Source organism: Xenopus laevis, chromosome 2S (assembly GCF_017654675.1).
Source record: "Xenopus laevis strain J_2021 chromosome 2S, Xenopus_laevis_v10.1, whole genome shotgun sequence".
NCBI classification, from domain to species: domain Eukaryota; kingdom Metazoa; phylum Chordata; class Amphibia; order Anura; family Pipidae; genus Xenopus; species Xenopus laevis.
The window spans coordinates 117,646,972-117,663,033 of record NC_054374.1 but is presented as its reverse complement, the minus strand read 5'-3'; the positions used below and the strand labels follow the sequence as shown (position 1 = coordinate 117,663,033).

Below are 16,062 nucleotides of genomic sequence, written 5' to 3'. Positions count from 1 at the left end.
GGAGCCACTCCGGAGCCAGTGGGGGGGGGGGTTAGGTTTGTGCAACCCACAATAGTAACCTCTTAAAACGAAAATTCTCTTCTTTTGCATTTTTGAATTTCTATTCAGTCAAAATATGGTGTGCTCTTCTATTCTCCTTAGTAATAACTGGATTTGCTTGTGTCGTGACGTGGAATTCGCCGCTCCTGTTCTCCCCCTGACTGCAAGTTGGCTCGTCCTCAGGTCAAGTTTAGCAGACAGAAGACAGGCTGCTTGTGTTAGATCTGGGCTATATCCTATGCACTTACAGTAACCATCTGTAGACTCCCATCATGCAATCCATGCGCTGGCTGCCCTTGGAAGCCAATCCCGATGTAAGCGATGAGATGCAGTGTGACTGTGTATTACACATTCATTTGCCTGTACAGACCGTAACATGTTCTCTTTTCTTCTGTGCAGGTAATAAACCAGGTGAGTGCGCTGTGTGTGTAGGAAGAGCTCAAATTCTGCAGACTGCAGTACATAGGCAGGTTTAAAGAAAAATTGTAAGTATATGCTGGAAGCCAAATGGTTTCTGGGTGACACAGGTAAGGACTATATATATAATAAGAAAAAATAACCGCACTCATAGGTTTATTCAACGTTTCAGCCCCTGTCTGTGGGCCGTTTCCTCAAGAAGACCCGCAGACAGGGGCCGAAACGTTGAATAAACTTTTTTTTTTCTTCTTTTCACCATTATGAAAGACCTACCTCAAACATCTGCAATAGCATTTTTACAGATATCCGCTATTATCCTGTTGCCAAACTGTACAATTATCAAATCCATAAAGGGAGACATAGTCATCAAACAGGTGGAAATTGCACGGCTGTCTATTCTGTTATATAAGATTTTTAGGGTCATATTTATCAAAAGATGAAAATTCTGTTTTCACCTGATAAATATACCACAAAATATCCTGTTTATGTGAATAGAGAGCTGGAGAATGTCCCCCACTAGTAAGTTGTGGTGAACTCTCATTTCACTCTTTCGTAAATATGCCCTCTTTTGTGACCAACTTGAATCTCTCATATCTGGACACTGGAGATGCTCTTGAAGTACCACTCCAAGTTCTGCAAGTTAAATTGTATAAGCAAAAGATATTGACATTATACCTTTTGTCTTGACAAAGGTTTAAGGGGGATCTACAACTTTGCCTCAATTTGTGTGGTATCTGAGCCAATAAGCTCATATATCTCATCTCACAGAACTCAGTATATATATAGTAAATATACTATAGCATGTAAGAGACCACTTGTGACTAAACGGAGGTAAAAACAAATTCAAAAATATCTATATCCATGCTTTTTATATAAAAAAAAGTTTTATTACATCATATTAAAAATCACACAAAAAACCCAACATGGAGCCATAGCAATATTTTTGTTTATAGTTGTACCCAAAGCAGAGTGGGAGTATTTTTTTTGCAGAAGCACATCAAACCACAAAAGGTTAACGGCAGGGTTAGAACCACCGTTCCCTTTAAGCTGTTTGCGCACAAAGAACTTTACGTGAAACCACATAGGTGCAGATTTATTATGTGGTGTAAAAAACAGGAATAATTCACCAGGCATCACCGGTAAAACAGCATAAAAATAGTGTATTTTTTCTGCCCTTTTCCTTTGCGCAACTTTCTCCAGAAGTTGCTTACAAAGATATGAAGCAGTGTAAAATGTGGCGTTCACATTGCGAAAAAGAAAATACACCTTGATAAATTCGCCATTTATTTTACACAGGTTTTTTACATCTTTTTTTCATTTTATACAGCATAACAAATATATTTTGATGTGTGCACACCAGTTTTTTAAAAGTGCGCACATGATTCTAAAAAGTGCACACAATAATTGTTTTTGCACACAAGACCAAGAAGAAATTAGAGAGAATGTTGGTTAGAACACTCCGTCCTTCCATAGATGTGCAAGTTACAATTGTTCATGGTACATAAATGGTATATGCATGCAAACTGTTCCCTAGCTAGTAGTTTGGGTACTCTAGTTGTACAATGCCTACTGTTGCTAGGTGATTTACTCTAGATAGTAAAGCAAGTTATAGTGGATTATAGAATTTTGGCTGTTTGCAGCAGTACTAGTGTTGCAGCCATTAAGGGCCAAATATATATGTCTCTATGAGAGGGGCAGCAGTGAAAGGATGAGGTCCCAAAACACCATCTGTCTTATTTTAGTTTGATCTATTTCTGTTAACAACAGCTGGGGCAGTGGTGTCGCTAGAAGAGACTGGCCCGCATCAAAATATACATGCAAATTCGTGAGGAGCTGTGGTGATGTGACTGTATCCTATTCCATATTGAGCAATGATCCATACATCTGGGGCTTAGCAGCTAAGCATTGTGTGTGATTTTCCTCTTTTCCACCCCCCCCTAAATATAAGATGGTACAGAGTCTCAAGTGCACAAATAAATTTAAAAAAAACAATGCTTCATTTCCAGAGCCTATTCAGGATGTATCTTATGCTTTAAAGGTACATAGACAGAGCTAACTTGCTGTTTCAATCCCTTCAAACTTCTTCCCATGGGACTGCCTGACCAATATATGGCTGAAAACCGACCCAAGGGTCAAATGATTGGATTGGCCCAATATCACCAACCTCATGGTGGCATATAAAGGAAAGATCTGCTCATATGGCAACCTTGCCAAACAAGTGGATCTTTTAAAGTATAGCCATCTTTACACTTCTACTGTATGGTTACATTAATAGGGCATGTTACATTGCACAATAGTACAGCTAAATTACTTGACATTCAGGTAATTCCACAATGGGTGTAACTCTTAGTTATGGTTTAATTATGGAGATCAGTATAGTTTTCACACACTGTATAGTTTTGTTGTATACAAATTATATACTTGGCTTGTATTCAGAGGTAGGTTACGTGATAGAATTGGTGGAATAGTCATGCAGAAAGGGTCCCCCCATATATTGCTTATGGTACGTGCTGCAGATTGCTGTAATTTATGCATATGAAAATTCTTGCCTATATATATATATATATATATATATATATATATATATCTACATATATATATATATATATATATATATATATATATCTACATATATATATATATATATCTACATATATACAGACACACAGCCCAGAGGTGCAAAAAACATCAAAAATAGCTGCCCCACTGCAAGGACAACAAAAAATTATTAAAAGCACAGGTCCTTGAGTAAGGTCACACTGTAGTTACTGAAATGTTTATTCAATTGCATGATTCGTTTATGACATTTATTTAACATCATTTTACTGTATCCAAACCAGCATTTCTCAAGGATAATACAACTGTGACATCATACCAACATGCTAACAACATGCCAATCCTTCATGGCTCCAAAAAGTCCTAGTTTAGTTTTTATCTTCACTTCAGCATTTTCTTGTGAAGTACATGATTTCAATTTCACAGTCTATTGAATATTATAAATAGGCTGCAGCTCACCGTTTAGTTTCTTGGTACCGGTTGTCCTGCGGGTTATCCTGTGTCAATCCCCCAATAGAGTCAATCAAAAGAGAAATCAAAGTACAGGACAAATGCACAGCATTATTCTTTGACTGCAAAAATATATTGGGAACTTATTTATTGTGTTCTTCACGTTCCCAATAAATTTTTGCAGTCAAAGAATAATGCTGTGGATTTGTCCTGCACTTTGATTTCTCTTTTGATTTCAATTTCACCACCAGGTGTCACTACTAATAGAGCTCAGTGTTAAAATTCAACTTATGTTCAATTTATGTATACGTTTATTTCATTATGCACAATACAACCTATAGGGGCAGATTTATCAAGGGTCCAATTTCGAATTGATGTGAATTTTTTTTAAACTCCCATGAACTCTAAATTCGACCAATCGAAATTTATAATAAAAATCGAATTTTTAAAACTGGCCATAGGATCGGCCCGAAAACTGAAATCAAATTCGATTAGAATTAGAAAAACTCGATTTGAATTTAAAAAAACTCAATTCAGTTTTTTTCTTGAATGTCAGGAAGGCTGCAAACATCATCAAATTGATCCCTGGACCTCTCCCATTGACTCATTCCAGAGTATGATGCATCTCGAATTTTTTTTTTATAAAATTTGAATTGAACTTTGATAACTCCCTAGTCGAATTTGACAGTTTTTTGCCATAAAAAAACTTGAAAATTTGAATTTGAAATTCAACCATTGATAAATCTACCCCTTAGAGTGCAGGCACTTGGGAACTCTGTCTGCTCTATAGGTGTGTCCTCTGCTGTATTATATATATCTATACAGGAGTGGCCTTGTGTTTGATGGTACTGTTTTGAAGATTAATTGCTTTTTTTATCATCACAATCAAGAACATCTTTAAAACTTTGGTAACTATAGAGCAAGGTTAAAAAATTGGATAGACATTATTATAAGGAACATATAACCAGTTATTATGCCCAAAATGATGAAAGGTTGCCCTTCTCATATCATTATTGTCTCAGAAATATTAATAAAGAGGAGCTTTTATTGAGGCAACATTAATTATGAGATTTAAAAGCACTAACCTCTTTTTATATTGGCTTTCTTAGTTGAGTAAAACAAGGGCACACCCATGCCAAGATTCGTCCTTAATTTTTCAATCAGCCTTAATCTGGCCATTCTCAGGCAGATAAAAGGTGTATATTTATCAAAGAGTGAAGTTAAAGATCGGCACAGTCTGCTAGAGTGGAATTCTGCCACTCTCCGTTCATTTCTATGGGATTTTGAAAGGCATTTTTATCAAAGGATGAACTTTCACTTTCATCCATTGATAAATACTCTTTTAAAGATGCCATAGAAATGAATGGAGAGTGGTGGAATTTCACTCTAGGGGACTGGTGATCTCTAACTTCACTCTTTGATAAATTTACCTCAATGTGGGCAGAATATTGGCCAATGTATGAGGCCCTCTGACAGGCTGCAAGTGTAAGGTCTGATTCTTGACCTGCATTTATCCTCAGGCTGGTGTGGCATTAACCATAATGCCAGTAAAGCGAACATTGTGTATTTTTAGTTACTAGATGTGCAAATGTCAGACTGATCTAGATCTTAAAATCAACATTAAAAAGAAACAGACAGAATACAGTGTAACTATTAAATAATGAAAAATACAAAGATGAGCTGGGGCCCTAAATTTCCTCTCATTTTTATTATTGACAGAAATCCTATGTACAAATCTAAAATAAATTGTAAGATTTAAAAAAAAAAAAATAATTAAAATGCAACAGTTTTTAGGCGCTCTGACATGACAGAAAGCACTATATTTCTGTTCATTTGCACACAAGGTTTCCAACCTCGCTGTCACACATGTTGTTCTGAAATTATTTAACATTCAATCTATGCCTTAATAAATATGTTAATTCCAGAGGTATTTCTCTTGCATAGCCCATAGAAAAATATCATAGGGCAGCCTATAGTGATACAGGCAGTATTATGCACTTGAAACAAATATACATTTGTGATATGTTTGCAAGTTACTATATTCAACCAAAGCAAATACAGTAAAAATAATTTCCTGGCAGATTCTAATGCATTTGCATAATAAATAGTCTGTGAAGGCTTTGCAGCCAAACCTGCCATGTATTGTAGGAAACAAACGTATCTGTGCCTCACCAGTTTTGTGCTGAAGTGAGGCTGAACTCGCAGTTTGAGAATGCTAGCGCATATAAAGGTCCAAGTTGTATCATGCTGTCTGGCTGCATAATTTCAAATTCGACTGTATTTTTTTTTAACAATATACATATTTCTTTCAGTTTCTCAAACAGTTAGGTGTTGGCACAAGCTGGCAGTTTGTAGATGTCTATGGCTTGGACCCTGAACTTCTCGGCATGGTCCCCAGACCTGTCTGTGCTGTTTTACTACTCTTCCCAGTGACAGAAAAGGTAATGTGATTAATTGTTGCTGGCAAAATACATATTGCAAGCTGATGTTTGTATCTGTATACAGAGTGCATTGCTTATTTAGTCACACCTTTGACCAATGCTAGCATTATTTTCTGAATACCATATTCTATACTGAACTTTTGTTCTTTGATATTTATACTTTTAGACATAGAAACTCAGTGTTGGTGAAATTGTGTTATGTTGGGGGAAAAGTTTGAAGGACAAGGCTATCTAAAGGGTGGCAATTTGTTAAAGGAACAGTATCACCAAAAAATTAAAGTAATGAAAATATGAAGTACTGTTGCCCTATACTGGTACAACAGAAACTGTACTATAGTTTATATAAACAAGCAGCTGTGTAGCCATGGGGGCAGTCATTCATTGCTAAAAAAGGAGAAAAGGCATGGGATACATAGCAGATAACAGATAAGCTCTGTAGTATACAATGGGATTCATCAGAACTTATCTGTTATCTATTGTGTAGTCTGTGCTTGAATGGCTGCCCCCATGACTGCACAGCAGCTTGTTTATATAAACTATAGTAGCAATTCTGAAGCAAACAGAATTTTTACCAGTGCAGGGCAACAGTACATTATATTGTCGTTCCTTTAAACCACTTTAATTTTCTGATGTTACTGTTCCTTTAAGCATCATTTCTAACCTCCGATCCTGCACCCAATGCTCCTTTGCTGGAAAATGCACTGCCCTAGAGGCTGCCCTGGGCCACATTCATGCATAGTAGAGTTAAAGTTAGGCTTTTGCCTCCTATGTACTCTACTGCACATGTATATGTGTACACCCCCCAGTGATACCCATGCCACCAGACTTAACTGGCAAAAGCAGATGGAACACAGATTTTTACACAGATTTTTCAGGGAATTTCGTTTTACATAGCTTAATAAATGGGCACTTTCGTGTTGTGTCTTGTATGTGTTCAGTGCAATTCGGTGGGTAGTCACTATAGGGTAGGGTAGGGTGGGGTCTAATAACTTGTGTTCCCATGCAGTGGAAACATGGGATCACATAAAAACCATAGCACACAATCACATGAGAAACTCCTGTGTGGAAGCACTAATAGACCTGCCATCCCACAGCCACAGTCCCTTCCTATTGGCCATTATCCCCACTTGTCCATATAAAGAAATATGGAGATGGCAGTTTGAAACAGTGTGGCTTTTCATCAGCATGGATTGCGCATCCTCCTAACATTGAAGAAAAACCGTCTGATGTAACATTACAGGGGAAAACCTGCACATAGCAGTGGATCAAGAACAAAAAGGTGAATTTCCTAGAATGGTTCAACCCAAGCTTTTTTTCTCAATTAAATTGAGAATCTATTTAAAAACGGAGGAGCCCAGTTTATCATCTAATTACCCTGAACAACCTGGACTGAAATAAAACACACATCATGGGATGCTATGAAGAAATGCCATTTTGTGATACCATTGGGGGAGAAATGGTGGTAATAGATGCAATTGTATGCTTTGGGAATGGTACAGCTGCTGAAGACTTTTTCTACATCCTGCTAAAATTTTATAGCAAGCAATTTTCAGTTTTTTTCATTTGTGTTTTTTTTATACTAACCCTGATTCATTAATTCACTTCACACCAGCTGCAGGAAGACAACACTCTTCTCTATCCATTGCCATAGAAATCGAAAAAAGGAAATATCTTGGCAATTACTTATTCATAATTTCTTTCTGCATTTAGCCTTTTCTGTTACATAATTATCCTCTAATAAATCATACAATTAATGCAAATGCCTGACAGAAGTCATTTCATTCTCTTTATAGTTCTGGGTTTTTAGAACCAAAGAAAAAGCTTTGTGTAATTAGCATCATAATTACCATTTAGATTACACTGCTGTTTCATTCTTTCAAAATTAAGTCCTCATTATTGGGGTCAAAGAAATGTCAGAACAGTTGATACAATATTTAACATACTTCTATAATTCCAGCAATATTTAAAGGGGTTGTTCACCAACTTTTAGCATGATGTAGAGAGTGATATTCTGAGACAATTTGCAATTGCTTTTCATTTTTTATTATTTATGGTTTTTGAGTTATTTAGCTTTTTATTCAGCAGCTCTTCAATTTGCATCTTAACCAATCTGGTAACTAGGGTCCAAATTACCCTAGCAACCATGCATTGATTTGATTAAGAGACTGGATATGAATAGGAGAGGCCTGAATAGAAGGATCAGTAATAAAAAGTAATAATAATACATTTGTAGCCTTACAGAGCATTTGTTTTTTAGAAGGGAGCCAGCGACATCTATTTGAAAGCTGCAAAGACTCAGAAGAAAAAGGCAAATAATTATAAAACTATAAAAAAAATAATGAAAACCAATTGAAAAGTTGCTTAGAATTGGCTATTTTATATCATAAAAAAAAGTTACCTTAAAGGTGAACCAATATCCATTTTTCACAGGAATATATACTATTGTCAAAATTTGCCAATTCAGGACAACACAGTAGTATAAATAGGAATTTGGTTCTAAATTGGTTTCTGACCCAGTCATATTTGGGACAGATATTGAAAAGAATAATGAGAACAATAGTGATTAGTGTATGTATGTATATACATATATATTTATATGGAAATTCACACTTTTTCCAGTTCAGTTGGTTTCAGATTGCCCACCAGAAATAAAGAATCTTTCTAATTACTTTCTATTTTTTATTCAAGACCATTTTTCTAATATTAAAGTTCAATTTTTTACATTCTTATTTCTTTTTCAAGCCGGTGGGGGGGTGGGAGCTCGCCGACTAAGTAACTGTTCTAAATTGAAATCTTAGTTGGTAAATTTTTTTATCTTTGGCCCTGCTGAGTTGAATCCCTGAATTTTATTAAAGGGGTTGTTCACCTTCAAACTACTAGTTGTTTTCAGATAGTTCACCAGAAATAGCGACTTTTTCCAATTACTTTCTATTTTCGGTGTCACCGTTTTTCTAATATTGAAGTGCAAAGTGTCATGTTTCAGCTTCTAAAGTAGCTCGGGGGGGGTCGCCGACCCTGTAAACCGTTCTAAATTGATACATTTAGTTGATACATTTCTTATCTTTGTCTCTGCTGAGCAGAATCTCTGGGTTTCATTACAGGCAGCAGTTCGAACTGATACAACAGTTGCTCATACCTCAGAGATGCTGCTGAGAAATGTATCAACTAAATGTTGCAAAATTGTAATAGTTCAGAGTCTGCACCTGAATTACTGAGCTGCCAGACTGAAACAACAGTCAGGAACATTCAACTTTAAACTTAGATTTTGGAAAAACTAAAAAAATAAATAATGGAAAGTAATTGAAAAAAGTTTTTTTTTTATGAGTAACAATCTGAAAACAAAAAAGGTGTTTGGAAGGTGAACAACCCCTTTAAAGACAGCTGTTATTATTGATACAGTAATTGCCTATGAATAAGTGCACCACGCCCGGAACACGTTAAAGGAACAGTTCAGAGTAAAAAATAAAAAGTAGGTAAATAGATAGGCTGTGCAAAATAAAAAATGTTTCTGATATAGTTAAGTTAGCCAAAAATGTTATGGATAAAGACTGGAGTGACTGAATGTGCAACATAATGGCCAGAACACTACTTCCTGCCTTGCAGCTCTCTAACTTTAAGAGGGGGCACATGGGACATAACTGTTCAGTGAGTTTGCAATTGATACTTAGCATTCAGCTCAGATTCAAAAGCAAACCGTTATGATCCACGTGGCCCCTCCTCAAGTCACTGATTGGTTACTGCCAGGTAACCAATCAGTGCAAACCAAGAGAGCTGCACAATATTTTTCTGGCTATTATGTTAGACATGCAGTCACTCCAGCCTTTATACATTACATTTTTGGCTAACTAACTATATTAGAAACATATTTTAATTTGCACAACCTATCTATATACCTATTTTTATACTGAACTGTTCCTTTAAGCCATAATGTCCTATAGCCTGTTGCAATAAATCACTGTGTTTTAGCCTGGAGTGCTGCCTATTTGTGATCAAAATAGTTGGGGACACGGTCAGGATGTTGGTGGCAGAGCACCCTTAAAGGCTATGGTAAAGTGTATGAATGAGCTGCGGAGCAGCCATATTTGCTAGCTTCAGTATTTCACAGACAATGCTGAGGAATTATCAACTAATATAACTGTAATATAATTGTAACATGTTGCAATCTGCATCTGGATTATGAGCTGCCAGACTTAAACACCAGAGACCGGAATATTACATTTTAAACTTCAATTTTGGAAAAACAGTAAAAAAAATGAAAAGCAATTGCATAAAGTGTTTATTTATGGTGAACAGTTTGGAAACAACTGAACTGAAAAAAAGTGTTTGGAAGGTGAACAGCCCCTTTAACAAAAGTGAGGGCTAAAAAACACATAAGGTATTTGGGATGAAACTAAAAATGTTCTATTAGCCTGAAACCCTGTTCAATCAGTGGATCCCCAATATTAATGGCAATTCTAAAATATTAATTGCTTTTTTATTAATAGCAGCTAAGCAATTAATTGGCAGATCGTGGCTCACCCCTTTTTTTTCAACTCCCAGATTAAAGGCACAATTTATCAATAAAACAATACATGAAAAACTGACTGCCATATTTGACTCCCACAATACATTTCTAAAAATTTGGGAACCTTGGGCTCCTCGGGCTAACACATCTGCACCTGATTTGTCCCTTCTTTTAGAATAAATCATGTTAGAACATCATAGCAAGGTATTAATCTGATACAGGAAAATGCTTAATTCTTTAAAATGATACATGCTATCTTTTCATTCTTGTGATGCTCTTATTGGTAGTAGGTGTAATACCATGGTCCCATGTAAATTTTGCTTTGCTGAATTTTTTTTTTTAAATATCATTTGCTTGATCGTTCATGCTGATTTCACTAACAGTGCAATTTTGTGCGGTTTCTTTCGGTAGCATTGTATTTTGTCTCCCATAGGATAAATAGAAAAACCTATTTGGGAATTGTTCATACAGTGCCTGTTTATATAGATAACCTGAGATTTAATCAGAGTTGTGCATTTGTATGTACTTCAGTTAATTTTGTTCTTGTAGGACTCAGTAAATGTCGGATTTGTTTTGTATTTACCAGTATGAATCATTCAGGACAGAAGAAGAAGAAAAAATTAAATCCCATGGGCAAGAATTGGATTCTTCCATTTACTTCATGAAACAAACCATACGCAACGCCTGTGGAACAATTGGCCTTATTCACGCAGTGGCAAACAACAGGGAAAAGCTGAATTTTGGTAAATATGTTAACTTTCTGTATAGCCTTGCACTATCTACCCTGTAGGTGGCTATATAACCTTGGCATTGAGATCCGATTATAGTTTTTTTTTCTTAACATAGCATTAGTATACATTTAATTATGTATATTTATTTATATTTATTGATTTTATTTATATTTATTTATTCAGTTTTGAAAAAGGCAAAAGAATTATAGTCATAGAAAGGTCACTTTTATTTTCCATGGTTAAATAATAAATAGGTATACATTGCTGATTATTGTCTTAGCAGCTACCAAATCATTTAAAAAAATCTAAGACTCGTGTATAAAGTACCCCATCAAATTGGATTTTCTAGAAGTGTACCTGATTTTACTCATGATATAGTAATCTTATATATAGTCTGAAACTATTGTAGTTATCATGCAGTACAGTGATGGTCTATATACTACTTTGAGGACAGTATCTGTGTAAGTAAGTCATCAGTTCCCATACTTTGCTGCTTAATAAACTTAAATCTAGTAGAAAAATGTGGCCCATAACAAATCGGCAGAGCCTTACAGGTCCTGACTGGTATTCAAAATAGGCCTTGGAATTTCAAATACACAGAGGCCCAAACAACCCCACAGGCCCATGTCTATGCCATTTTACATGCCCCTCTGGCAGACCTGGAGCCATTTGAATACTTTTGAAATCCACTAGCAGGCATCTTGGGTAGTTTAAAGAAGAAGGAAAGTAATTTTTTGCTTGGGGTGCCAAAAGTCAGGCATCCCCAAGTGATTGTATTTACTTACCTGATACCTGGGGATGGTGCTCCTATTGACATTAAACTGCATTGGCCTGGGGTTCTTCCAGTAAGCACCATGGAGCGATCCTCTTCTTGCTTCTTCTTTCTTCTCGTGGATGCGCATGTGCCATAGAGTGAAACAGCAAACATTAACAAAAAAGGCGGCTATTTCATTCTACTACACATGCGTCTGCCCTGGGATATTTAAAGAACAAAGAAGGCAGAACTCCGGGTCGGTGCAGTTTTCTGCTGATAGGAGCACCGGCCCAGTGTGTCAGGTAAGTAAATACAACCACTTGGAGGTGCATAACTTTTGGCACGCCCAAGTTAAAAATACTTTCCTTCTCCTATAAGTCTTACAAGTTACATGCTGTATAGCCTGTGGTGCTCTTATCATTATCAGAAGACTGATTCCATTCTCCGCTGTTACCACAGTTCAGGGTAAAATGGCATTAATTGTGAGAAATCATTGTGGATCACATCACAGTTCATGTAGACTTTCAACACATGCTGGAATGCATTTCATAAAAAAATTGGAATATCCCCTGGAAATTCTCCGCATTTTATTATGTTACGGTTACATATTATACTTAATTGCTATCCAAGTGCAATGGGAATACTGCCTGCCTTGAGCAATACGATTTAACAAATAGCCAGGTTATCACCAGGGTTGGTCCTTATGTATGTTGGGTTGGTCCTTATATAATGCTGGTTCAAAATGTATGGCAATTATGTACTGAGCACTGTTACTGTTTTTGCTTCCAGAATGTGACTCTGCTTTAAAGAAGTTTCTTGAAGAGTCTCTTTCATTGAATCCAGAAGAAAGGGCCAGATTCCTAGAAAAAGATGAGGTTGGTAAAATTATCATGAAAAACAATGAATCACCCGGTACCCCTGATGCACTCTATATATACACTAAACCTTGTCCCTAAATAGCCCAAATTTGGGTGGGAGCTACCCAGGGGTAATAGGATAAATGAATGAAAAAGGAAGAAAACAGAATCCCCTGTACTCATGGAGCTACATGCAGACAAGGCAAAGAAAATTACAGAAACCGCAGATAAAAACACACAGACCTATTTAAATAGACCACACAAGGTGAATCATGGACTCCATTGTTAGTCAGACGTTTCATAACCATGAAAGTCACAATATTTAAGGCATGTATGTCCAAAAGGTAGATTGGGATCTACCAGTAGACCTTTAGCTGGTGATCAATAGATTATTACAGAGAAAAAGGAAATCTTCTTTAGAAATTTGGAACATTTGGATAAAATGGAGTCCACGGGAGCCTTTCCATAATTCGGAGCCTTTTGCATAACTGGTATACCTGTTATAGCTATATATATATATTTTCTCATTAAATAAATATTTAAGTCATATTTTCCATAGAACAGAATGCAAACAATGCTTTTATGGATGTAGATTATAACGGGACAACATCACTAAAAGTAGTAAAGTATGAACACTCTTGATTTAAATAAAGTATTCAAAATCCTATGACCCTGACGAAGATTCCAATACGGAATCGAAACGTTGGTCCACCAATAAACCTTGAATATGACTAGATGACCTGTGTATCCTGACTATTTGTGGAGTGCCGTCACCTATGTGATATATATATATATATATATACATATATATATAGATATATATAGATATATATATGCCTTTGATATAATGTCTGTCCAAGAAAATCATCCAAGCCATTCTTAAAAGCATTAACTGAATCAGCCATCACAACATCACCCAGCAGTGTATTCCTCAACCTCACTGTCCTGACTGTAAAGAACAACCACATTCTTTTCTTTCAGCCTAAAGGGGTGGCCTCTGGTACGGTGATCCTCTTTATGGGTAAAAAGGTCCCCTGCTATTTGTCTATAATGTCCTCTAATGTACTTGTAAAGTGTAATCATGTCCCCTCGCAAGCGCCTTTTTTCCAGAGAAAACAACCCCAACCATGACAGTCTACCCTCATAATTTAAGTCTTCCACACCTTTAACCAGTTTAGTTGCACATCTTTGCACTCTCTCCAGCTCATTTATATCCCTCTTACGGACTGGAGTCCAAAACTACACTGCATACTCCAGATGAGGCCTTACCAGGGACCTATAAAGAGGTATAATTATATTTTCATCCCTTGAGTTAATCCCCTTTTTTTATGTATATTTGCTAGTGGCCACAGAATGACACTGCCCAGAATTAGACAACTTGTTATCTACAAAACCTCTTAATCCTTCACAGTTAGGAAAACTTCCAACACACTGCCATTTAGTGTATAACTTGCATTTATATTATTTTGCCAAAGTGCATAATCTTGCATTTATCAACATTGAACCTCATATTCCAGTTTGCTGCCCAGTTTCCCAACTTAGACAAATCACTCTGCAAAGAGGCAGCATCCTGCATGGAACCTATAGTTCTGCACAATTTAGAATCATCTGCAAAAATAGAAACAGTACTTTCAATGCCCACCTCCAGGTCATTAATAAACAAGTTGAAAAGCAAAGGACCTAGTACAGAGCCCTGCGGTACTCCACTAACAACACTGGTCCAATTAGAAAATGTTCCATTTACCACCACTCTTTGTAGCCAGTTCTCTGTCTTTAACAAGTTGGAGTAACATGCAGCTGCTACTTAGGAAGAAATAAACAGGCGTTGCAAATGGCTGGTCCATTTATGAATGCCACACATCATCCAGGTAGGCTTATCTTAAATGGGGTGTGGGTTGCATAAATGTATAATGCACACAATTGCAACAGACTATATAAATAATTTAAGTAGATATCCTAGAAAGAGAAAAAGAGCAAATCACTAGGCAGAAGATAACGGCAACATGCCCACTCCCTGATTTTGGCAAGCACCATTTTATTAATTTTACAAGTTGTTATTTGTACCTCTTGTTATTTATATAGCACCCTGTATAGTTCATCCTGCACTGTGACTGTTAATATTTATTATGTTTCTAATTTAGAGTATACGTGTTACACATGAAAGCAGTGCCCAGGAAGGACAGTCTGAGGTATGACGTTCGTTTTTGTGGTCTTTGTGGATGTATTTTTATGCAGTTATACTTTTAGATGTTAAGAAATGAATACAACAATTAAAATAATCTGCATTTTTGCAAGAACTTCCTTTTCTTGCTGTTTCGTGTTTGCTAGCATGTATTAAAATGGAGTTGCTCTCAGAACATCCTCAGAGTGAACTGTTCAGGATTCAGGCCAGAATCAGGTCTTGAAACAGCTCAGTGATGTCTTTATAATATTTTACTGTTTGGACTATGTAGTGTGCTTAATTTATTAGCCGATCAAATGCAACTTATTCATATTACTTTGACCCATTACTCAGGTGTCCAGGTTTTTTTCTTCTTGACACCAATTTATGTACTACCTGCCACTGGCCTTGGAAATTAATTGCAGCCTTGAAGAAAAATATCTGATTTGTAATGTTCAGGGTATACAGATGTTGCTGCGACTGAGGAATGAGCACTGGAAATTTTTGCAACCGTTTGCAAGTTACCTTGTAATTGCTGGTTGATGCCTCTTGCAAATTTCATTCTGCAAACAGGGTTAATGTAACAATGGATCTTTTCTTTAATTTGCATATGCAAATTGAAGAAAAATATATGAAAAAGTTTGGGAACCCCTCTTAAGTCTTTGGAGTTTTGTTTATTATTTGCTGAGCTTTCAAAGTAGCAACTTTCTTTTAATATATAACATGCCTTATGGAAACAGTAGTATTTCAGCAGTGACATAAAGTATATACTTAGTTGAGCCTCCTTTTGTAAATGTAACACCTCCTATAGCCTTTGATGAGTGTCTGGATGGCGATATTTTTTTTTCTGCCATGCCATGCAGTGCTTTTTGTTATGACCAAATAACTTAATTTTTGTCTCATCAGTCCAAAGCACTTTGTTGCAAAATAACTGTGGCTTGTCTAAATGAGCTTTTGCTTACAAGTGACTCTGTTTGTGGCGTGCGTGCAGAAATGGCTTCTTTCTCAACACCCTGCCATACAGATGTTCTTTTTGCAAATTGCGCTGAATTGTAGGGCGATGTACAGATGCACCATCTGCAGCAAGATGTTCTTATAGGTCTTTGGTGGGGATCTTTGGGTTGTTTGTAACCATTCTCACAATCCTCTGCA

At 36.4% G+C, this 16,062-nt stretch overlaps 1 protein-coding gene across 1 annotated transcript in view; it reads left to right on the top strand.

The window, feature by feature from the left end:
• Positions 1–16,062, top strand: part of uchl3.S (ubiquitin C-terminal hydrolase L3 S homeolog) — a 31,608-nt gene that overhangs the window by 374 nt on the left and 15,172 nt on the right. The window contains exons 2-7 of the mRNA XM_018249910.2: positions 142–353; positions 439–450; positions 5,775–5,903; positions 10,994–11,150; positions 12,682–12,767; positions 14,891–14,938. Of these exons, the coding sequence (XP_018105399.1) occupies positions 312–353; positions 439–450; positions 5,775–5,903; positions 10,994–11,150; positions 12,682–12,767; positions 14,891–14,938 (474 nt within the window). The 5' untranslated portion in view covers positions 142–311. The remainder of the gene's footprint in view (positions 1–141; positions 354–438; positions 451–5,774; positions 5,904–10,993; positions 11,151–12,681; positions 12,768–14,890; positions 14,939–16,062) is intronic.